Raw genomic sequence first — 23,695 nt, forward strand, 5'->3', positions numbered from 1 at the left:
TTGGTTTCCGTTCCGGAAGTGGGGGGGGGGGCGGCGCGGGCGCCTGGGTATATAGGATCGTTGGGTGTCGGCTACAGCAGTGCTGACATCACGGATCGTTGTGTAGGACTTTAGCCCAGCGGCTAATGATTGTTAGGTGTAGCTTGTAGCGGTGCGGTGCCAGTAAACATGCCAAAAGTAACCTAATTTTTTATCACAGTGAGGAAGACGACAATGACAATAAAAACAACAGCAAGAATCACAACAAGAATACTAAAAAAAAAAAAAGAAAAAAAAAAGAAAAAAAAAACCATAGAAATTTCTGTCCTGTTACGGCAAAGACTGGATCCGGCCACTCATCAACCTTCAATGCGGCGGGCAACGTCCCGCAACGTCTCTTGGCTAGCTTTCAAGGCATTGCTGACCCGGCGATGGAATGCAACATCTCTCTGGCTCTCGTTCGCCGTGTTTTCATCTCGCAAGAGATTCAAAGTGTTTCTTATCTCAGACAAGTAGGACTGTACGGCCGCCGTGACGTCGTTTTGCGCCGTTTTCGCGAGCTCTTTAAACTCTGTCCGCAGCTTCTTCATGATGCCGTCAAACAAATCTTCGTTGCCAAACGCCCCTGTAATTATAGCTTTGCGTCTGCCATGCGAGCCGGTTCCTTTAATCGAAGATGATGGTCATTACTATACATGCCTTTTTTTTTTTTTTTCCTACCCGATGAGAGACTTACCGCTTTCATGGTTGCATGCATCATACGAAGATTCCATAGCTAACCCAATGTATGAGGTTCTCAAGCTTGAAAAGGCATCGGTTCGTAGCTGCCTAAGAAACGCTTAATACCTGGCCCCAATATGTGCCACTCCACAAATGCATCTTGCCACTCACCTGAGTTGTAACGAGACACTCTCAAATGCGTTCTGAACGGCGTCAAGGAGGAGATCCTGCTCCAAGTACAAAGCGTGTCGCAAAGGGGCCATGGCAGCAAGGCTACTTATAGTATGATTCTCTGCAGTCGTTTAGAATAACTGCCCGCTAGCGACGAGCAACACTTTCTTTCTTCGCGGTACTTACCCAGCTTTCCAGCGACATAATTTGTTGAACTCGTATGAAACTCTGTTATTCTGGCTTCCTCTGCTTGCGCACGTGATACCAGAGTCTGCCACGGAGACTTCATGTGTCGAGCCATCTGCCCGTTGGCTTCTCCATTCCAGTCATGGTGCCCAACGGCATTTGTGGTATAATTCCCGTATTGGCGACAGAATGCACTGTATGTAGCTGGCAAGCGTTAGTGAGAACGGTGCGACCTGGGTGTGGCTAGTTTACCGTGATGCCACTGCGTCATTTCAATCAGCCTCTGAACGCGAAAACACAGCTGTTTTCAAGATCACTTACAGCGGACCATTGATGGGCTGCGGCATATGCCGATTCGCTCCATTCATTCACTCGACGCTCTAATAAAGAGTATCAGCCTCGTAAATACAAGAGAAAAGACATGGGGCAATGGCTATACATACTCTCGTACACTTCTGCTTCGAAAATCTGGCAGAGTACCTGGGAAATGTTTCGAAAAGGTGCTTGGCGGTCGAGAGCCTGTTTGACAGGATCAACGAAACGTTACCTGAGGTGATCTGATTCTGGTCAGAAACCTACCGATTCAAGCCGGGCTTCGACATCATCAAGTGCTGTCTTTACAGCGGCCCTAAGCTCGCCGTCCCAAGTATCCTCGCCTGACTGTACCCAAAGATCAATGGCAGCCAGCAGCTTGGGGATGTCCGTCTTCATAAAGCCAGACGCCTCGCGGTGCTGGTTCGCAGATACAATCGAGACACAGTGTCGACGCAGATCAATGATGCCGCTCAAGTTGATGTAGGCCTGGGCAATCTCGATCTTTGCCTGCCGCTTCTTTTGGTAGAGAGTATTGCTTACACAAAAAACATTGGTATCTGCTAAAGAAGGATCAGTTCGGTACTTTCTGCGCAGACCTTTGACTAGATCGTCGTTCCGGCATTTGATCAGAAAACTTTGTAGCCTGCGGAACCTCGGTTATCCTTTGTTCTTCTGATGGCTTTCCATTGAATGGGAAATTCACGTTGACTTACTCGAATTGGCAAGCCTCCTCGCTTTTCCTAGTTTGAGCAGTCAGTCTTGCACTCAGAGAAAGCAATCGGGCTACACTCACTTGGCCTTGAGTATGTTTGCGTTGAGTTCACTCAATATCCGAGTGTTCTCATGGAGGGGATGTTCTTCTTCTATGAAGCTCTCCAATTCCTCTTCCAATTCTTCTATAGTGTATAAGTGCTCGTCAATCGCCGTCAAATTCTCATTGATGGTGTCTGCTCGTTCTCCGGGCCAATCTTTTTTGCACTCCTTTGCGTTGATGGCCTAAAGGAAGAGAAGTGTTATCAATCACATCTGTAATGGGTCTATTCTATTCATGATGAGGGAACGATGGGGAGAGCCATGTACCTCGGAGTTTGTGCATATGATGCTAATATTTTCCAGATGCTCTGCCATCCGGAAAATCTCTTGGACTGTCTCATCGTCGGTGGCACGAGCAGCCGGGCAAACAGCAAATATTTCATTACACTTTCGAATGTAAAGCTCAGTAATATTTCTTCGCGCAGAGTTAATGTCGCGGAGTCCTAAAGGCGTTAATGGACAGTAGTATGAGCGTGTAGGGGAGAGAATCACATACCGGGCAAATCCACCAGGATCAATCCCTTCTTTAGTATCTGCGCATTGAGAAATACCCTATTCAAAATCAACACATTTCCAAAGAATCATCGTGAAGCTGATAAGATGTACTTGATATTCTCAATATAGGGCCAAGCAGCAGCTCGAGTAGCGGGTTCTCCTGTAGAAGCTGGAGCGGAGGTCAGCTCCCTCAGCTTCTCCGAGCAGGCTTCTTTTGTAAGGCCAGTCATGACGGTATGTGAGATTGAAGGTCTGAGCTCCGTAATCAGACGTCTAAATATGCTCTTCAGGCAATCTTCGTCTTCATTTAGGAGAGTATTTTGACTCGGAATTTGGCTCTGAAACAGTGAGCTGAATGTGTCTCCGGCAAGCCTCGCCAGTTCACCAAAGTTGTCTTGCTCGGCTTCGGACAGATCTGCGAGATGAAAATGGCGATAGGATCTCAAAAGCTGCATTTGCTGCTTCAAGAGCTCGTCTTCGTCAAAGAGCTGAAGTTGAATGCTGAGCGTGTCCGACTCGTGGTAGTGAAATTCAGTAGCTGCGCATGTGCAAGCCTCGCCAGCGCTGCCCTATTTTGCCGTCATTAGAATCTCCTTGATAAGAAAACGCTTCCATCTCACCGATTTAACCAGATCGACTTCGTCGAGCAACGAGTTCAAGACGCTGCTCTTCCCTATTCATCCTGTCAGCGCCCGTGCCCCAGACGGAAATCTGTATGGACTTACCAGCGCCTGCGCCACCCACAAAGCCCACAACTCTCGTTGAAGTGGGCTTGAAATTTGCCAAGGCGACAGCTTTCCTATGTAGCTCATGCATTTTCGATTCTTCTTCCCGATGCAGTGGGCTGCTGCTCAGCACGTCGGCCAACTCTCCCGCAAGGGCCTTGGCGAGGCACAGCGCGGACTGAAATTCGGCCGAATTGAAGGCATCCTTCGGGGGTTCTTCGTCAGCAACATTGTAACGTTTCAAACCGCTTGAGCTGCGTCTATGTGTCGACCCTCGAGACCGGTCTCTCTGGTCTGGAAGGGGCGTGAGGCTTGGCCGGGCAGTCCGCGGTGTTTGAGCCAACCGACTTTCGTTCAGTGCAGATGATAGATCTTGAAAGTCAGAAAGCCCCCCGTTGCTGTTTACACCCAATTGGGCGGCAGCGTCGCATAGCTGATCCTCGGTGTGGTCTCCGGATCTTGCTACCGCCCTTGGACTTGGAACAGTTGACAAGGCATACTCTCTTTGGTCAGGGCCAGGGGTAGGGGATACGGATATCAAGGGAGTTCGGAAGCTGAACTCGTTCTCTGATGTGGAAGAACTACCAGCTCGGAACAGGAACGGGAGGGGAGGGCTCTCTTGAGAGGGTAGCGGAATGTCTCGCTCGCCTCGAGGCGGAGTTTTTGCTCGGGGACGAAGATTAATCTACCGCCATGTTAGTTTCAAGTAAAATGGCATGCAAATACTGTCCATGCCTTTGTCATTGTGGAAAGAACCGCGCACCAACGTCGAGCGTAGCTTGGGTACGACGAACAACTGTGTTACAGCGATGGGCAAGGCTGGACTCTAAATAGAACACCGGGCTGCAACAAACGTTCGCAAGCATGTCATCTTGACCCCTCATGCCTTCGTAAACAGGCTGCATCCACACATGCACCGAGCGTACAGAGGAGTGTGGAGCTGAAGTATCAATTTCGTGCAGAGAGGCACATGATACTACTGTACGCGCTGGTGGCTTTTCAGGATGGTGAGATGCGCTGTTCACCGGCGCATAGTCGCCCACGGTCGCGGCCAACTAAGCGTGTGCCAACTTCGCTCGTCTGATAATGCTTCCCATCTTGATCTATGGACTCATTCTCTTTTTGTTGAATTCCGAAACAGTTGTTCAATAACGGAGGCGGTTATGGTAGATTGGAACCAACCTATCTTTAGTCGCGACTTATGCAAGGTGTGTTGGAAGGATGAGCTGCCCCTGCAAGCTGCCTCGTACAACTGCAGGCGACGGTCTTCGGCGACCCCTCCCCGTCGGATTGGCAAGAGCCCGTACGGTTTTGTGATACAATCCTTCTGTCAGCTTAGCAAGAGCGAACATCCCCACGATATCTGGATGAAGTCATATCTCCAAGGAAATTACCTCTTGTTGAAGGGACATTAAAGTGCGTTCGGAACGGCCCTAACACGGAAGTAACCCCATCGCCCCGCGAAACACCCGTAGACCGACAAGGCAAAGCACAAGCTCAACCGTTGGCACAATGACGCTTCCGAGTCAGCCTTGGGTGTTCCAGTTGGCGCTCACATGACTCCACTGGCCGAACCCAGCAATCCGAGTGAGTGGACGAAGATGCAAGGCGGTTAGATTTTCTCTGTCAAGGCTGGGAGCCTGATTAGGCCTCCGCCGACGTAGCCCCAGCTAAAGGCGGAGGTCGCAGCGCACATTTGAATCTCGCGGCTGTCCCTTTTTCCTCGTTTTTACTTGGTAGAATAGCCTCCTACGTCCCAACTAATAAGTACGTTCTCGAACCTACCCACCAAGCTCTATTCTCTTTAAGTAGAAAAAAAAAACGAAAGCTAGTTTTAATTCTGTGGCCCAGTGTGGGGTGACGTCGGGAAAGATCTACTAGCCGAAACTTGTAGATGGTGGATAATTTTTCTCTGGAGCCTAGAATACATATTGGTGGACACGTCCGACCACTATCCTAAACGCGAATAGAGTTGAAATAACAACCACTGACTTAGTTCGATAGGCAGATTATAAGAATTGCATTATGCGTATACTCAATGTCGGCATCGCTATCACTTATCTAACCGTCTTTGATGTTCCCATACCTTAGGGCCCATCTTCCCTGTGAGAATGTAAATATCCGATTCATTAGGAATGTACTTTGGTGCGTGCTTATATTCCACCCCGTTCAAGAATGCGCGCCAACAATCAAACCATTTAGGTCTGTCAAAAATCGCGTACGCCTCCGTTGTGCGGCCATGAACAATCTCGTGGATGAGCTCGTACCAGTATCCGCCTCGATCACCAGCATATTCCACCATTAAATGAGGGATGAAGGCTGGTCCGACTTCAAGTAGATCCCAATATTCCTCGCCACTGCAGCAGATGCCCCTGCAGAGTGTGTGTCGGTTCTCTTGGCAGTACTCTTTCCATAGCTCGACACGTTCTTCGTAGACCTTGTTAAGTTGGAAGCTGAGCTCAACAATCTGGCTGCTATATCGCTGGAGGGCCTCTTTGGAAGTGAGGTCATCATCTGGGACCCCACGGTACTTGGGGTCGCTGACTAGGGCGTTGACTGAGCTGGGTTAGTGATGCGGTCGCACCGGGAATGTGAGCAAGAGGCTTACACAGAAACGCTCCGTGGGAGTTTTGATCAACGTCTGTTGCGAGCTTAAAGACCACAAAGGCAAGAATTTTTGGACCTTGCTTCCTGAGGGTCTCGAATTCGTCCGCTCGTGTACAGTCACGAGGGCTGCCAATTAATGAGAGTTAGTTTGCACACTAGGAGGAAAACGGTAAATGTACCTCGCCGATGCTGGCAGAGAATGACAAAAAGCTTGGAATGCTGTCCATTTGGACTCAAAATCTGCTACAGCCTCGGGGAAAGTCCTTTGAACGGTGTGATAGACGTTGTCGGCCGCCTCGATGGCTGCTTTCATTGGCGAGGCGATTTGATCGTCTATTTCCGTCATCATCTCGGTCCGCGGTTCTCCTGGGCGTGTTAACGATGGTAAGCCGATTATGCGAATCGAGTCAAATGACGTAGAGATAAAGGCGATAGAATACGGATGAAAGTAAGTTGTTGATGGACGTGTGTAAAGTCCAAGTGTTGTGCAAAGCAGAGCCCCGCCAGTAGCCAACTGGCATACTGGTACATTACCTAGGTACTGTAGCAGATGTGCCACGGGCAACTATTTAGTGAGTAACGGCACTGTATTCCGAATACACCATCCATCACATCTTCTTTACAATTGGTAGCAATTGCCACAGAAAGATTGCGAGGCCACGGCCATCAAAGCATCAAAAAGGCAATTGGATTTCATCATTGGCCATCAGTCAATTTTTTTCCGGCTTCGGCCAACAGCCCGTCAGGACGTCGGGCACCAGTGGAATCAAACCACGCGCTCAGGTTCATGTCGCCCCAAAACACGAGACGCAGGGGCCCGTTATTTGCCTTTAACAACATCAGTTACCACATCACCTACCACATCTACAATCCGCGCGCACATCACGGCGCGCACCATCAAAGACGTCTCTCTAGGGAGCTAAAAGCCGACATCTCTAGCCGTAAGAGGGCGGCCAGTGGCGTGGCCCAATTATGACTTGCTGCTACTCCCATACAAATTTTAGTGGCCGGCGCAGTACTAGCCACACGTAGAACAAGTCCCTGAGTTGTGTAGGACAAACAGAGCAGTGGCTGGCCAAGGGGGGGACAAAAAAAACCGGCCCTCATCGATTCTCGATACTGTCTTATCAATCATAAATACACACGAAAGTAAGTAAAATAATAATTTTAAAATATAAGTTATATATTTAATCATTTTCACACTTATAATACTTTTCTGTTTATTTCTTTAAACAGTCTATCTCTAGAAAAATAACGGTTTAGAAATGAGGTGCTTTCTTAGAAGGGCCGGTTTAATGTGTCCCCCACATGCTGGCGTCACAGCACCTTATTAGTGGTTGATGTGACCCACACACCCTTCTACAGCCACTGGCTTCAACATCAATCACTACTGGCCAGAGCCTGCAACACACAACGAACAACAAGCAACCAACACCAACCAAATTGACCCGTGATACGTACGTATCATCCCTAACGGAACCAGCATACCCCCATGTCACTCAGTCTCCGTGGTTGGAGGCCGACGTCGCTGAGCTGGTCGACTGGAAACCGCACTCGGGCTGGTGTATACAAGTCAGATATATAAGGGCCTGAGAATCGCTTCACTAGGAATTGTGATTCATTGCTTTCTCACTCAAATCTTTCATGATCGCTGCACCAGTCTTGCTTTGTTTTCTACTGCCACTCGTCCGACCGCACGACATCATGCCCATTGACCAATCTAGGCCCGATGCACCCCAACCTCATCCAGATCCAAACCAAAGTCGAGAACCGACCGCTGGCGAGCTCGAGTGCTACCATAATGACCGGGTCTCTTTCTCGGGCATGGAACACAATGTCACCAAGGCAACTGGCAATCATCCCGATGGCCCAATGCTCGAGAAGGGCTATGAAAATGTCCCTCCCGGCCATCCTGGCCATCCTGGAAATCATATAGGTGTTCCTCATGACGATCCGGGGACTCAGTCGCCGTCGTCTTCAAACTCCAAGACAGTAACGGCACTACCCGGAGCCCCAGGCCAGTATGCACAGGTTCCCGAGATGAAGGCCTATGACCCAATCTCCTCACCGAGTCAAGCCGCCCAGACTTCAGCGATCAATTGCTACAAGAGACTTGAAAGTGCTTCCCCAAAGTTGGTTGCAGATTTCAGAAGCTACTTTCACGACTGGCAGGAAACCTGGTCCGGACACTTCTCATCATCGTAAGTATTTGTATCTACCAAGATCAATTTAGATGACGCTAATTTTTCATGTAAAACAGTGCTGAGGATCGGTGCTATACGAGCGAGTTCGACAAGCTCGTGGAGATGGGCAAAGAGATTCTCCCGCTTGTGAATTATATGCTCCTGAACGACGACAATTTTACTGCAGTCTTTCTCTGTGAGCTTCATTGTCATGTCCCGATTTTCATTTGACTAATCAAATCACAGACAATGCTCTTGAAGACGACACGCGTTATCGAGTTGATCCCGATGATGTTTTGAACTTTCTTACTCTGCAGCGTCAACAGAATTTGATTGTTGATCTCAACAGGGATCGGAAATGGTAATGGCTGCTGGTTGACTGGTTGTTGATTGACCGGCTGTTGATTGACAGGCTGCTGGTCAAATGGCTTTTGATTGAGACTGGTTGCCAAGGTATTACCATCTGCAAGGGAACAGCAGCGCATTTGCAACGCATGATCACCGCCTTTGTTGAAACCGCTGCGCTCGGAATCGAGGCCAAGCTGCCTATCAAGCGACCCGCTCAACAACATGGCCATGAGAATATTGCTTGGGTTGGAACTTCTTGGAAGATTCAGTTATTATCCGGGGTTAAGACTGTCGTCGATATTGCTTACATTTGTCCTTAATGTTATTCCTTTTTAGTATCATTCTTCTTCGTCGCTATTTATTTTTTTTTGTTTCAGCAGAAGTCGGCGCACGCCTTTGGTTCTATCAAGTAGACATTCTCTCTTGTCTGTCCTGTCGTGACCGCTAGAAACTTTGCTGGAAAATGCCAAACAAGAAAATGCCGGCATCAGCAGGTCGCACACGGCCTGCGACCGTCTCGTCCGAGGGAGTTGTCTGAGCTGGCGGCGAGGACGGCGGCGCATCCAAGCCGCATAGCTGCGTGACATGTCGCCCTCGAAAAGTCCTGTGCGGAGAAAAGTTACCACATTCCAACTGCCGTCGGGCCTGAATTCCATGCGTTCTCCATTCGAATGAAAACCCCCAGATATGGGCGCGGCGACTGGATCGCCTTTCCCACGCGGGCACCGGTACAGTCGCACCCGTTGATCCCCCGAGGCCATGATTCCGAGACTAAATCTCAGTCTCACGGGAGACAGCCCTATAGTAGAATTTCTTAATATTCTATGAAGAAGTTGCCTAATAGACTATCTACACCTAATATCCTACTATACGCCAAAGTATCAGGTAGTAATTTAAAACTTAGCTTATGGTGTTAGCTGTAACCGTTTGGCTATCATCACTTGAGCTAAAAGTCTAGTCTATTATAGCTAGTCTAGTAACCCCAATGGTCCAAGTATGTTTCAAGTTGTTGTCGTGACTCGGACACCCATCCTTGAATCTGCTCATTTGACTGGCTCTCGTAGAATCGAGGTAGCAACCAGTGGAATTGCATCAGCTCCTGCGAAAACCACCACACATCCGCGACGTCTGCAGATCCCTCAATGGTGGAGGGTCTCATGGCTCCTTGAGCGGCCAAAGCCTTATCCCACGCTTTTCCAATGGAAAATTCAGCATCCACTTCGCCGACAAACCCGTTGAGTATCAGGCCTCGTAGATCGCCCTCAGGCTCTGCCAGGCCCAGGAGAATGCCTTGAAACTCGGGAAATGAGTATAAAAATTCGGTGATTGTGCTACCGATGTGACCAAAGTCAAAGTCTACGACGGCTACGAGACGGTTTGTACGGAGGTCGAAGAGGAGATTGGGTAGAGCTTACTTTGTTAGTTTTTCTGTTGCCAGGTGGAAGGGGGAGGGGCCGGGGGCGCAGAAGAAAACGGAAATGAACGCACTTAAATCTCCGTGGACTAGTGTAGGCTTGTGTTCAGGCACTCTGGATAAAATCTTATCAAGCCCGTCGGCGACAAAGGCATCGATTCTGGCTCGGAGACCAGGTACGTCTCTCCAACCGTTGAGCGCGGCGACACTGTCGCTCTGTTCCAGTTGCCATTCGAGCGTTGCCTTTAAATACTCGGTATAGGTCGAAAAAGGGCCTCCTGTGCGAAAAATAACCTTGGTAGTAGACATTTTTCCGGCATCGTCAAATGTGAGGCCGCCATACCCATCAACAGGTAGCCGATAGCCTTGGAGGGCGCTCGTAACGGCAGCAAGCTGCTGACAGACAGAGGCTACATCTTGCTCACTAAGCCCCTGCAAATAATCGCAAGATATTGGCTCGCCATGTTTGAACTCTTGGAGAATGTAGCTTGGTTCGGCAGCGTCATCCCAACCAAAGACGCGAGGAACCAGCAACGGATCAACCTCTGCGAGAGCCTCTTGAGCAAGAGTTAAGAATGCAACTTCATTGCGGATTCGGATAGAGTCCTCAACGTTATTATTCGCTCGTGCGATGCGCATTACGAGATGGGAGGTGCCGGCAGGAACTGCCACGGTAAAAGGCTTGACGTCGTGGGATACCTTTTCCGACATCAGAGCTTTGGCAAGGTTGATCATGTATACGTGGTTGTTTGTGGCCACGGTGTTTTTCTCAATGGTGAGGTCGTGTTCCGGAATACCGAGTAATCCGCCTATGATTTTGCAAATAAATGCATGATGCGATTCTTGCTGAACTTGATCTGCCATTATTGTGGTCTTTGATTTAGTGAATAATAGTGGTGTCAAGGTCATGGGGCAGGTGGGCAAAATGGAGCGTTGGAGGGAGGATATTAATGCAAACATGGGGGAAATAGGCCCCTCCCCCACTGTCGTAGAATAGCCTCCACCTGCCATTTTAGGCAGCGGAGCGCTAAACTAAAGTGCCATGCTTTCCTTCAAGGGGCCCGCTGCTGTTCGACGCCTCGGGAATATAGGCATGCGACTCGGCCAGCCAGCCAGCCTAGCGCCGTTTCCCGGACAAGATAGCATTGAAAATATTCATCTTTGCTGGTTGAGTATCCTGACCACGTCCCCGGACCCAGACGGCGCCATCGAATTCTCAGCTGTCCCGACTGGTGGACGCAAATTCAGGTCCGCTTGAAGATCCATGTACCTGGAGGGGGTCAAATATTTGTTGCCACCCACTGTAGATCTGGCGCACAGTCAAAACTTATACGCCGATTCTCTTGGCAGCCATGGGCCGACCAAAGGCGGCATTTGTAGCCACCAGACGAGCCAACCTACAGACAGACAACGGAGAGGGCAGTGAGCCATTCAGTACTTCTGTGGAATTGAGGTTCGAGCCTGGGACGTGGTCCGGAGATGAACCTGTCTCTGGGGGTTTTACTGACACGGGTGTCGATGACATGGATTTTCTCGAAATTGATCTTGATGGCCATGTGGTACTTGCGATGGCGGAACTCGACTAGTACATGCAAACATGACCTACTGTGCACGACTTCAAGAAATGGGTGAAATACTCATTATTGGCAAATGTTGATCCAGCTATTCATGTATTGGAACACTATTTCTCGAATTTCCGCACACACCTGAGTTCAGGCACCCGGCCCGGCTGTTTGCTCAGCGGGGTATCGTATTGCGGTAATTGCGCTGCTTTTACTTGGCGAGGTCTCGAAATTGCTTTCGTTTGGAGAAACGGCTGCTGCTCTTTGCATGAGGGTAGTTGTAACAGTGTAAAAGGATAACTCATGAATACTGTCGGACCTTGGCCTTAGTTCGGCCACCGGTAGTAGGCCCATCGACCTGGCATACAGAGGCGTAAGAGGGATACTTGGCACTCCGGGCGTAATGCTGACTGCCAAAGTGGTTGAGACACGATCCGGGTTAGTTACCCAAAGTGCTGCTGATGGGATGGGATTCTAAACCAAAACATTGGTGCCCATCGATGCCTCGGCTGCATCTGTTTCGACTGTGCCCATTTCAGCTGTGGCTGGCAAAGCAGTGATCTGGAGGTCGTCTGTAGACCGCCGAGGCGGGTGAGGTGCGAAGATGGGGGGCGTCTGCTCTCCTTCAAGCAGCGCCATAATGTGCCGAAAAAACTTCTGTATGCGATCTCGAAAATCCATGATTTCCATGATGTCGGGATCTTCTATCAGAGGCCACTTGAAACATGAATGCTCCCAAAGGGCTTCATGTGGCTGAAAAATTGGCTGGCCAGACAGTTTCCGAGAGTCTGCACCATCCTCAATCGGATGACGACTGGCTCCAAATTTGGATCGTAGCCGGACATGTTGCTCAGTGGCTCTTTGTTGCCATTCAACAGAGTGATCAGATTTGTCTTCGTCTCGTTGAACCCAAATCTCAGGCGCAAGATCTGTGAATTGATCGCATGGTACCCGTAACGGCATGAACCTGCTATGGCAAACAGGCGGGGGGTCATGAAAGTGCCTGAGGCGAGACGCATCAAGGTTGAAAAGTGTCTGGTAATAGATATTCCATCTCTCAAGGGAGCTTTCCGTCTCTTCGTTGACGTCTGGCGACACAAATTCGAAAAGGTGTGCCGCAAACTTCAAGCCAAAGTGCGTCAATGGTGGCCAATGATAGCGTAGATCCCCCCTGCTGCTGAACCAGACGACTCGGCAGCACGCGGGACAAAAGGAAATGAAAGGCGTACCTTGAACCAAAGTCGTACCGGCAAGCAAGGTCGTTTGATGAGAAGTCCATTCCGAGGACCAGTCAATGTATGCTTTCAGCTCAGCTGGTATTTCATACGGCCAATAAAGACGCGGCGGTTCAGGCAACTCTCGGACTAAGTGAGGACTACCTCCGAATTTCGCTTGCAGATAGTCATTTGTCTCTTGCAAGAGGTAGAAAAGATTGAAACGAGAACCATCTATACTCTCCACCGTATCCCATATGCGTGCATGCGTGTGTGGGCTTGCAAAAACGTCACAATCATGAGGCCATTTGTCGCTAAATGCCGTCGAGTTTTTGCACCAAGCTATGCGTTTGCATCTGGAGCAGATGCCTAAAAATGGGAGATCGATACTGCGGAGGGAAGGTTGATCTGGCTCGGCCATGGCTCTTTTCAGAGAGAAACTGCGAGTATGACGATGTATAATAACCGAAGAATTGGGACTCGTTGCGCGTGGTGTGAGGGCGAGGTGCTTGAGCTGCTAAAAGTAATGACGTTCACAAGTGCGCAGGTCTGGAGCGATATCAGATGAAATCCAGAGGAGCATAAAGTCTGAACAAGATGAAAAAAAAAGAGAGAAAATTGCTCGTGTTATATACTATTAAGAATGCCTACATGTGCCTCGCCGCCGCGCTTTCCCTAGTAAACAAGTCGCTTTTGCAAGCGAGAAACACCTATGTATCAGACGTGGCATGCTAAATAGTGCACAATGAATGCACAATGGCAATCGGAGGTGACTAATCAAATACCTATTCCAGATTGGACTATTTGGCGCCGTGGTGGAGCAGCCAGAGCTGGACTTGAACCCGGAGCAAACGGAGCATGATTAATCCGGGACGATGGTGCTGCTAAAAGTTGGCCACCCACCAACTTGCGCTTGGTTGCCTCCTTCTCGCAGTCCCTATAATAATACCATACAGGCTTGATAACGATGTCGTGGAGAAATCAGGGCATCACAGGTTCGAACAATATTCCTCTTGGCAGCCGCCGACGATTTGCGGCCGATGGCGATGGCGATGGCGATGTGACTCCCGATCGCGACTTGAAGCGCGGTCGTGACCCTGAACCCCGATCGGCCGAACCCAGCGGCCCTCGACAGCGCAAAAAGCGCAACCGTTGGGGAGATGCATCAGAGAACAAGGCAGCCGGCCTGATTAATCTTCCTACTGCCATCACGTCTGCTATGACCAGTGAACAGCTCGAAGCTTATACTCTACATCTCCGTATCGAAGAAATCAGCCAGAAGCTCCGTATTGACGATGTTGTGCCCGCCGACGGCGACAGGTATGTTTCTCGTTGCCCATCTACACGCAGTCTCATGCTGACAGTCTGACTCTAGATCGCCTTCGCCTCCTCCCCAGTACGATAATCATGGTCGCCGTGTCAACACTCGCGAATACCGCTATCGCAAGCGCCTCGAAGACGAACGACATAAGTTGATCGAAAAGGCCATGAAAACTATTCCTAACTACCATGCACCGCAAGATTATCGTAGACCTACCAAGACGCAGGAAAAGGTCTACGTACCTGTCAACGACTACCCAGAGATTAACTTCAGTATGATTGCTAACCCTTTAACCCTAACCAAGACGATGCTTTGTCTCCCCCAAACTCCCCTGCTTGAAGTTTGATCTGCCCAGTGTGCCGGACCAGGCTTAGCATATGGCATCCTTCGTCGAAATGGGCTTACTCTTGACACTGCTCTCTGCTGCCGCTTGACCACGATACTAACACGTAGCTCTCCTCATCAAGTCGGCTTACTTATTGGCCCTCGTGGCAACACTCTGAAGAAAATGGAGACGGAGTCCGGCGCCAAGATTGCCATTCGCGGCAAAGGATCCGTCAAGGAAGGCAAGGGTCGATCTGACGCGGCTCATTCTAGCAATCAGGAAGAGGACCTTCACTGCCTGGTCATGGCTGACAACGAGGACAAAATCAACAAAGCCAAGCAGCTGATTCACAATGTCATTGAGACAGTCAGTACAACCCCGGTATCCCTCATGCAATACCTTTATTGACCATCACAGGCCGCCTCCACGCCCGAGAACCAGAACGAGCTCAAGCGTAACCAGCTTCGAGAGCTTGCTGCGCTCAACGGCACCCTGCGAGACGACGAAAACCAGGCCTGCCAGAACTGTGGTAAGATTGGCCATCGTAAATACGATTGCCCAGAGAAGCAGAATTACACGGCCAGCATTATATGCCGAGTCTGTGGTAACGCAGGCCACATGGCTCGCGACTGTCCTGATAGACAGCGAGGTGCCAGCTGGCGTAACGACGGCGGACGTGCCGTTGGCAAAGTTGGCGCCGGCGACGGTATTGACCGCGAATACGAAGTAAGTGTTTTACTCCGGTAAGAGACAATCCACAGTCGTGCTGACCAGCTGCAGCAACTTATGCAAGAACTTGGCGGTGGTACTGGTCCCCCTGCTCGTATCGAAGCCGGTCCTGGTGGCGGCGACGAGGCAGATGCCAGGCCTTGGCAGAGAGGAGCGACTGGAGGCCCGGCACCTTGGAGATCCCGCCGCGACGATAGAGATGCGGGTAGCGGACCCTCGGGCGGACCCGCTCCTTGGGCCCGTGATCGCAATCGTGGACAGGATAATTATGGCGATAGCTGGAACGCTGGAGGTCGTGAAGGGGCCGGCGCTGCCCCCCCCTGGCAGCAACAACAGCCCGCTACAGCGTACGGTCAAACAGATGCGGGCTACGGAGCCTATGCCGGCTATGCTGGGTATGCCGCCAATGGCTACGGATCTGCGCCTGGCATGGCTCCTCCTGGAGTGTCGAATGGTGAGGGTGGTCTCGATGCGCCCCCGGGCCTCGCCGGTCTTAGTTCGTTGATTCAGCAGTATTCTGGTGGCGGCGCGCTTCCTCCTCCCCCTCCTCCCAGCGACGGACCGCCTCCTCCTCCTGGTCCGCCGGCCGACCAGCCACCTCCACCTCCTCCCCCCCCTGCGTAAAACAAAGGGGAAGAACAGTCCAGCATAACAGATTCGAGATGGACATTCTGTGGCCCTTGAAAGCAAACTAACGATGGCTCCGCCATTCTTGACCAAGCGAACGGAGGCTTGAAAAACCAAGGCTTTTACAGTAGCCGTTGCCGCGTATTCTATTGCTAACAGCAGGACGAACGACCGCAATTCGACGAAAACTCTGTGTAATGTCAGTCTAAGGAAATTTCTATAGTTGCCATGTGCGTCGCATAATAGATGCATTTGGATGAGATTGATGCTGTTTTCTGAAATACAATCAAGGTGTAGCTTTAATTGATTCGCAAAAGCTTTCCCACGCAAAGTGTCGCGCTGTGGTGACACTGTGGGTTCGCAGGTGGAGTCAATCTTGTACCAGTTCGCACTGGAATGACGGCAGCTCAGCGAGCTCCGCATTTAGCCAAGACTGACGATCGCGTTGTCATGTTTGAGGCTTCCCTCCACCTTCCACAACACTACTGCCGAGGACGAGGTGCGCAATGACTCCGGCCACTCAGTGAGAAATAGTAGGCTGCCAAGTCACCTCTTTCTGTCTCTGCTTGATACCTATCGTCGCCCTCACGTCATCAGACCCTCCAGCGCGCCATGGCCATCTGGAACCCGTTCGCCTTTCGGCCCTGGCCCGTCTTCTTCTGGACCACAGTCACCTACCTAGCCATCCTCATCCCGCTCCTCTACGTCCATGAGACGGTCCCTGCGATACCCAAGCATGAGGCGCTGCCGGCCGGCGTCAACCTCACGGATGCCTGGATCGACCTACAGCGCATCACCGCGCACTACCATCCCTACAACAGCCATGCCAACGACGAGGTTCGCGAGTATCTCGCTAAGCGCGCGAGGCAGATTCTGGACCAGAACAAGGCCCTTTACACCGTTGACCGTTCTGGCGGCCGAGTATGGAGGGCCGACGCGCGCACAGCTGCCGGGAACGCGCCCAGTGTAACACTGTTCGACGACCAAGTCTCCAACGCGACGTTCATCACCGAAAACACCGTCAAGGGCCGCAAGGCTGACACCCAGTCTGGACAATATTTTGAGGGGACCAACCTCTACGCCTACATTCGCGGCAAAGAGGACCCGGAGGGTGAATGGTGGAGCTCCGATGACGCCGCCGAGACATTCCGAGGCAAGGGTGGTGTCCTCGTCAACTGTCACTACGATTCGTGAGTGGTGCAGGTCATCTTCGCCTCGGATAAAGCTAACTAGGACCAGTGTTGCCACCGCCTATGGCGCTACTGACGATGGCATGGCTTGCATCACCTTGCTGCAGCTGCTGAGCCACTATACCACTGAGGGAAACCAGCCAAAGCACGGCATCGTTCTCCTGTTCAACAATGCCGAAGAAGATGGTCTACTCGGAGCCATTGCTTTTGGATACAGCCCATTGCGCCAATTCTGCCATACATTTGTCAACCTCGAGGGCGCCGGAGCTGGTGGCCGTGCCATGCTATTTCGCACCACGGACTTGGAAATTGCCAAGGCATATGGCTCTACTCGACATCCTTTCGGCTCCATCATTGCCGCAGACGCCTTTGAGTCTGGCGTCATCAAGAGTGGTACCGACTATCAGATTTTCGCTGACCACTATGGCCAGCGCGGCATGGACATTGCGTTTTATTCACCGCGCTCACGATATCACACAGAGGACGATGACACCCGACATGCTTCGGTGAGCAGCATATGGCACATGCTCTCCGCCGCCCTTTCCTCTACAAAGTCGCTCTCTGAAACCACTGGTACTCTGTTCCATGGCGATCGCGCTGACAACAGAAACGACTTGGTCCAGAATGGCAAGCCGACGCGTGGTGTGTGGTTCGACTTCTTCGGCAGCGCCTGGGCCGCTTTTGCGCTTAGGGGCCTCTTTGCCTGGACCCTGACGCTCCTTATTGCCTCGCCACTCATTCTATTCATTGTTACTGTCCTTTTGATCAAGCAAGACAAGTACTACTTCTTTGCGAGCAGCACCCAGGCAGACTCTGGCTTGACCGACAGTCTTCTCGCTCTGAATGGCTGGCGCGGGTTGTTCCGTTTTCCTTTCGCTCTCATATTCGCCTCTGCCCTTACCTTTGGTTCCATTAGACTCGTGGGTAAAGTCAATCCGCTCATCATTTACAGCAGCAATTACGCAGTGTAAGTCTACTACATCTCACCTCACAACTCAAGCTAACAAAAATCAGCTGGGCCATGTCCATCTCAATATTCTACTCTTCGTTTTGGCTCATCATGCGGGGCTCCAGCTACGTTCGCCCAAGCGCCCTTCACCGCGGCTATTCTTTAATTTGGCTTTTTGTGTTAACCTGGGCTTTTCAAATCTTTGTCGCGGTCTGCGAAGACCGCTTTCACGTTGGAGCCTTTTATTTTGCCGCCTTCTTCCACACTGGCGTCTTCTTGGCTGTTCTCATCTCGCTCCTGGAGTTGTTTGCACTCCCGTCCAAGTCCGCCTTTGCCAGACAGGTGCAAGATGCGGATCCCCCCAGCAACCACATCGCAAGCATCGATCAGAATAACGACGGCGCCCACGACGACAACGAGGAGGAGGAAGAGCCGACAGAAGAAACCCCTCTCATAGCTGATGAGGAGGGCCACAGTGGAGCCGACAACGAGGACCAAACCACTTTTGCTACAACTTATAGAAGAAGACCTGCTCCTGCTGATGATGGCCTGAAAAAGGCGACGGCTCCAACTCGTGAGCCGTACGCTAACGAGCAATCCTGGTCCGGTCGCCTTCCAAGCTGGACTTGGTTCCTTCAGTTGCTCGTCCTTGCTCCCATTCATCTTAGCATCACCGCGAACACGGCTCTTGTGCAGACCGCTGCCATGGCTCAGACGAGCGTTGATGGTAGTGACAAGCTTCTACCTCTGCTGGCTGTCGGACTTTTGACTATTGTTCTGTTACTTCCCTTGACACCTTTCATACACCGTGTCAATCACCAACTGCCAACTTTCTTGTTCCTGGCATTCATCGGCACGCTCGCCTACAACTTGTTGGCTTTCCCATTCTCCTCCGACTACCGATTCAAATATTTCTTTCAACAGACAATCGACGTGGACAAGGATACGAACCAAGTCTCCATCTACGGCATTCCGGAATACACCCGCGAGATTATCCAAGCGCTTCCCGGAGCAGCTGGGCAGAGCATAGAATGCAAGGCAAGCAAATCTCGCGTCGGCCTTTGTGTCTATGACGGAAGCGCGCAGCCTCCTAACGTGGCACCGGGGTTTGAAACCAGAGACCTTGTGACGCTTCGTGCTTCTAAATCTTCCGACGGCAAGTCTGTCAATCTGCAGCTAGACGCCATCGATACCAGGACGTGCACCATCAGCTTCTCGTCACCCGTGTCCGGATTTGCCGTGGAAAATGCTGCGCCGATTGAGAAACGACCTTCGGATGGAATCAACAGCGTGCGACTGTGGCGACGCAGATGGGAAGGCCCATGGAATGTAACTTTACAGCTCGGTAGCAGCCGTAGCCTTGCAGATTCTGCTGTGGAGGAGGAAGAGGAGGATATCTTTGCCAGTGAGGAGCTCAAGATCAGGGGGGATGCTTTTGAAGTGACAGCAAGCTGCAGTTGGAGCGACGCCAACGTGGCCTCCACCATCCCTGCTTTTACAGAATTCAAGCGGTACGCGCCACGGTGGGCTGTGCTATCTAAAGCGAGTGTCGGCCTGGTCGAGGTGAAGAAGACGATCAAGGTTTGATGTGTAGTAGAAAGGTCCCCTGTACGATCTCCCGTCGTTGGCGTCGTGTACGAACCCTAATGATCCTTTTCATGTACTGCTATTAGCCGTGTCGGGTCGGTGTTTCTATAGATGGTATTTCAGTATGTCGACTATCCTATTACGGTTTCTTTTACTTTTCACGCTATCAAAAGTAAGAAGCAGGTACCAATAGCACTTTTTCCAAGACTAGTCACCAATATGGCGAAAATTGTAGTTGACAATTCAAGAGGAGACTATCTTGAACACTCCAACGACAGGCTGTTTCGTCTGACCACTCTGTACCGCAACTTCCTGAGACTATTGTTTCTAGATCATCTCGTACCTTCCAACCCGCCAATTGACGTTTTCGGCTTTGTGTCGACGCTATTCGGGATGGCAAAGATTACCACCGAGGGTACACTGTGACAAGCTGGCGCCATAATAGTCTGCAAGGCTCCGAACGCAGTCGTTATACTGTCTGTGGCAGGCCTTGAGAGATTCGCCGGTTTCGTTTCGGCACTAAAACGAGCAAACTAGCATAAGCTTTTTCGTGGCCAAGGATATATGTCAAGTGCTTGCGTTGTTGATTTGACTTACGGTTGTGCAGCTACCGCAGTTATCTTTGACATCCTCTGCGCAACCTTTATCGTCAAAGGCGGCAGCAGCCATCCCGGACAGCATGGCTGCAACGAAAATTGCCGAGAGCTTCATGTTTGCGAAAAAGAATAATGGAAAAGAGGTAGAAACCGGATTAGGAATAATGGAAAGAGGTAGAGACCGGATTAGGGTACAAAAAGGTAGAGACTAGATGGGTTGTTGGAAGAGGTAGAGACAGGATATGGGCAAGTCGGAGAGGGCTTTATACTAGACACATGAAGCAGCGAGACGCTATCAGGGACCGGTTGGGTGCAACCGAATCTAGCGGAGAAGGTTTTTCAACAAAGAACACGGAAGAAATGTTGGGAAACCAATTGCCAAATATTGGATCATCGATGGGACTTGCGTGAAAGATGGTGTTTATCCTGCGATGCTGACAATACAATACATTAAAAGTGGCTTCCATACGGGGCATGACAGTATGGACCTGTCAGACTGCACAATGACATTGTGAGGGGGCCTTGGCTGCCAATATTATATCGTATATACTATTACCGCCGTTGCAGTCTGTGCTCGGGTTTGCGAAAGGGAATATTGGCATCGGCCAACCACTCGAGAGCCCGTTTCTAAAAATGAATCCTGTCAAAGCGTCAAAAAAAAAAGAACCAATGCGATTTTCGAGGTTGAGCGTTTCCGTAATTTGTCTTGACAGAGTCTTCTCTCCCCACCCTCTCCCCACTCAATAAGCCTGGTTGTCGTGTGAACAAAAGGCTATCTATAATTCTATCTGTGTGCCAATGGCAGAAAAGATTAGATGTTCATCCTCTTTGCTTCCCGAGAGAGACATGGGTCGCAGTCCCAGGTTCTGGTCCGAGCAGAGTTGCGCGCTTCCATGTCAAGTCCGTGGCGCCGCCAATTCCACAAAGTCTGCCTACCGCAGCGTTCAGATCCGTCCATCTTGCAGGTGAAAGAAATATTGCAGCAGGAACACGTCTGATTTGCACGTATTCGATATATAGTTAGTCTGTGACCTTTTGGAACACCACGTCCGCACTAAGATCAGGCCAGTCACATTGGCATTTACCATGGTTTATTTTCCAGACCGCGGAGAATACTGACCACTCTTTACTTTGTGTTTAAAGCATCTCAAGCTTACATTTTACATGCTGCTTGACGTAGACCGACAGGCTGGAGCCGTGGGCTATAGGCAGCTAATGTGGTATACCCCACCAACCTTGTCGTGTTTGCAGATAAATGGGGTGAAAATACAAGAGCTTCCAATTCTCAACGCATTTGCGTCGGAAATCAATCAGCGCAAGATCCGTCACTTACCAATTGTTGTTACTATGGGTTTGAATTCCAGACTTTTTCTGGCGGACAAGCAGATGCGTCTGTGAGTACAGAAAAGCATCTAGGGTAGGTGAACTTGGCAAACTGCCATCTTGGTGCCATCAAAGCAAGCCCTAAAGCAGAAATTGAAAATTTTCAGCTTGGATGTTTACATGGCAGAATCCGTTACTCCATATAATTGTGTGCATGCACTTCTTGACGATGCCTTGAAATAACCAATTGCAAGATATCCTGTGTCTGACTCATTCTAAATGAATAGATTGCCCTCCGGATGTATGCTTACGCGTGAGTTGACTGTTGAGAATATCACATTCAAACCCTCAGTTTCCCCCGCCCCTTTCGCCTCATGAAAGCACAACCAATATACAAAAAATTGATCCAATCGCATCTTTCTGTGCACCTTGGATCGAAACTGCATATATAGTCATCGTCAAGTCAGCAGTAGCTGTTGGGAGAGTAGATGGAAAAGCGCTAGGTTCTGTCACTCTAGATTAGTACCCGGGTCAGGCGTTGTTGATTAATAAAAGGACTCACGAGGCTGGCGTTGGTGTTGCTTGTGACTTACAGCCGCCAAATGGGTTGCAGAATAGGCGCTTTTCTAGGGTTGTTCGCTGCTCTTGGCCCATTTGATGTGCGAATCCCGTCGCTGCGACAAGGTGAATGATGATGTACGGACTTTTCATTGTTGCAACAAGTTGAGAAATGACTGGGGAAGATATCAACTCGACATTATTTTACTTGCAGGCCAGATTACATATGCGTTTTCACAGTCGTTGATCCACTTATTCAGTTTGACCAACCGACAAGCTCTTTCGACCCTTCTCTACCATTGAGAATCTCGTTCTGTCTAGTGTTACGTGTCGCCTCCTACACCTACTCTAACCATTGATGTGATTTCTGTGCTAGGCCTTTCGAGCTATCATAGGCCGATCAGACCGAATACAAGGAATGCGGCGGCCGTTGTCACCCCGCCCATCGGTCTATGTCACTCGTCCCTCGCTGCTTCGTGATGGTCTTTCTATAGCCCAGGTATCCGTAATGTTTGCATATAGCAAGTATCTTGCCCGAGATTATTCAACACTCCCCTATGCTCCGCTCGGGTCTCGCAATGCCCGCCCCAAGCCGTTATTTCTGTAGTATGCTGGGGGGGGCATGCAGTTCATATGGGTGTCCGTCGGCAATAACTAAGACTTTTATTTGTATTGTTAAGCTTACGGGTTATACTATCTCCGGGATTACGCATTTTACTTTAGTAATATCCCCTCATCGGTCCACCCCAACGGTGCTCGGTTATCGCCGCTTCGTGCCGAGACCCTGAGTTACGTGCGGACCGAAACGGCGGCCGTCGGCTGGCTGCCGCACCCACCGCGCCGCAGACCAGTCCTCTGCGTACATTCGATCCTATTATTAGCCCTATAACCCACTGTAGTGAGATGATTTTGAATACCGTTGAAGGAATGCGCAATTGTTCTCCGCGGACTTTCGACTCGGGCTTGCGTTTTTTCGGATCCAAGACTCTCGCCATGAACCAATAATGGCGGCCTTTTTTTTTTCTAAAAAAAAAAAAGTAGCTTTGGGATGCCCAGATACATACATTCCAGGTAGTCTCAGAGAATGACTCTTGTCATATCATGTCGCGGTCAAGGATCTGTACTTCTGTTCAGCAACCAGTCTGAGATGTTGAAGATTCTCCCCATGAAGTGGTATCCTTTTCCAGCGGGCGAGCTTACTGCTAGGCCGCTTCAATAATGGTTGTCCTTTCATGTTGCTTGAGCTCCAATTGCATACCTGGACGGCTGTTGGGTCTGGAAAGCACGTCTAGGACTTGTTACTAATTGGAGTATCAAGCACAAGGCCAAGTCATAACCGTGGTATGCATGATTTAATATGCTATGATATACCATCTCGTAGGCTTAAATTTGCAGCGCCGCCCCTGTGTCGAGATAGCCGCGCTTATAAATCGCCAGATAGCGTGGGCCTCTAGTTTGTCTCTAGTTACCTTAGGTAATTAGAGACGATATCCACTAATTGAACTCTGGTGTTTTAGGGTAGTTTTGAACCGTCATGTATGGATTACGAGTATAAGCTTCTTAGACCGACTATGAACTCACCATTTTGGCAGGGAATCTAGAAAATATTTGAAAATATGAGCTATTCATATTGAAATAATGTAATTCTTCACTCATCTATTCAATGTGTTGATATTGCATTTCGCAGGGCGACGGTCTTGGTCATCACCTCCCACCCCATTGGTCCATCTTTCCCCGTACCTAATCAGGCCCGCCAAG

At 50.2% G+C, this 23,695-nt stretch overlaps 8 protein-coding genes across 8 annotated transcripts; 3 read left to right on the forward strand and 5 right to left on the reverse strand.

The window, feature by feature from the left end:
* Positions 1 to 338: 338 nt before the first annotated feature.
* Positions 339 to 4,148, reverse strand: BBA_09865 (tat pathway signal sequence; the record flags this gene model as incomplete). The annotated part of the gene is made up of 14 exons (XM_008604962.1): positions 339 to 643; positions 716 to 807; positions 871 to 991; positions 1,057 to 1,260; positions 1,500 to 1,575; positions 1,636 to 2,014; positions 2,085 to 2,111; positions 2,165 to 2,367; positions 2,452 to 2,627; positions 2,681 to 2,736; positions 2,791 to 3,248; positions 3,300 to 3,352; positions 3,405 to 4,089; positions 4,131 to 4,148. The coding sequence occupies 14 exons, from the start codon at positions 4,146 to 4,148 to the stop codon at positions 339 to 341; spliced, it is 2,853 nt and encodes a 950-aa protein (XP_008603184.1).
* Positions 4,149 to 5,281: 1,133 nt separating this feature from the next.
* On the reverse strand, positions 5,282 to 6,894 carry BBA_09866 (uncharacterized protein; the record flags this gene model as incomplete). Its single annotated transcript, XM_008604963.1, has 6 exons — positions 5,282 to 5,323; positions 5,491 to 5,960; positions 6,013 to 6,137; positions 6,191 to 6,545; positions 6,761 to 6,839; positions 6,871 to 6,894. The coding sequence occupies 6 exons, from the start codon at positions 6,892 to 6,894 to the stop codon at positions 5,282 to 5,284; spliced, it is 1,095 nt and encodes a 364-aa protein (XP_008603185.1).
* An 821-nt stretch (positions 6,895 to 7,715) lies between these two features.
* On the forward strand, positions 7,716 to 8,862 carry BBA_09867 (uncharacterized protein; the record flags this gene model as incomplete). Its single annotated transcript, XM_008604964.1, has 4 exons — positions 7,716 to 8,212; positions 8,272 to 8,390; positions 8,441 to 8,555; positions 8,607 to 8,862. The coding sequence occupies 4 exons, from the start codon at positions 7,716 to 7,718 to the stop codon at positions 8,860 to 8,862; spliced, it is 987 nt and encodes a 328-aa protein (XP_008603186.1).
* Positions 8,863 to 9,515: 653 nt separating this feature from the next.
* BBA_09868 (phosphotransferase enzyme family protein) lies at positions 9,516 to 10,820 on the reverse strand (the record flags this gene model as incomplete). The annotated part of the gene is made up of 2 exons (XM_008604965.1): positions 9,516 to 9,952; positions 10,031 to 10,820. The coding sequence occupies 2 exons, from the start codon at positions 10,818 to 10,820 to the stop codon at positions 9,516 to 9,518; spliced, it is 1,227 nt and encodes a 408-aa protein (XP_008603187.1).
* A 1,172-nt stretch (positions 10,821 to 11,992) lies between these two features.
* On the reverse strand, positions 11,993 to 13,153 carry BBA_09869 (uncharacterized protein; the record flags this gene model as incomplete). The annotated part of the gene is made up of 1 exon (XM_008604966.1): positions 11,993 to 13,153. One exon carries the CDS (start codon positions 13,151 to 13,153, stop codon positions 11,993 to 11,995), a length of 1,161 nt encoding a protein of 386 aa, XP_008603188.1.
* Positions 13,154 to 13,699: 546 nt separating this feature from the next.
* BBA_09870 (branchpoint-bridging protein) lies at positions 13,700 to 15,731 on the forward strand (the record flags this gene model as incomplete). Its single annotated transcript, XM_008604967.1, has 5 exons — positions 13,700 to 14,052; positions 14,108 to 14,325; positions 14,521 to 14,744; positions 14,796 to 15,104; positions 15,159 to 15,731. 5 exons carry the CDS (start codon positions 13,700 to 13,702, stop codon positions 15,729 to 15,731), a joined length of 1,677 nt encoding a protein of 558 aa, XP_008603189.1.
* A 615-nt stretch (positions 15,732 to 16,346) lies between these two features.
* BBA_09871 (peptidase family M28 family) lies at positions 16,347 to 19,460 on the forward strand (the record flags this gene model as incomplete). Its single annotated transcript, XM_008604968.1, has 3 exons — positions 16,347 to 16,924; positions 16,974 to 17,891; positions 17,939 to 19,460. 3 exons carry the CDS (start codon positions 16,347 to 16,349, stop codon positions 19,458 to 19,460), a joined length of 3,018 nt encoding a protein of 1,005 aa, XP_008603190.1.
* A 384-nt stretch (positions 19,461 to 19,844) lies between these two features.
* BBA_09872 (uncharacterized protein) lies at positions 19,845 to 20,171 on the reverse strand (the record flags this gene model as incomplete). Its single annotated transcript, XM_008604969.1, has 2 exons — positions 19,845 to 19,979; positions 20,058 to 20,171. The coding sequence occupies 2 exons, from the start codon at positions 20,169 to 20,171 to the stop codon at positions 19,845 to 19,847; spliced, it is 249 nt and encodes an 82-aa protein (XP_008603191.1).
* Positions 20,172 to 23,695: the final 3,524 nt, after the last annotated feature.

Source organism: Beauveria bassiana (genome assembly GCF_000280675.1).
Source record: "Beauveria bassiana ARSEF 2860 unplaced genomic scaffold BBA_S00072, whole genome shotgun sequence".
Taxonomy (NCBI): domain Eukaryota; kingdom Fungi; phylum Ascomycota; class Sordariomycetes; order Hypocreales; family Cordycipitaceae; genus Beauveria; species Beauveria bassiana.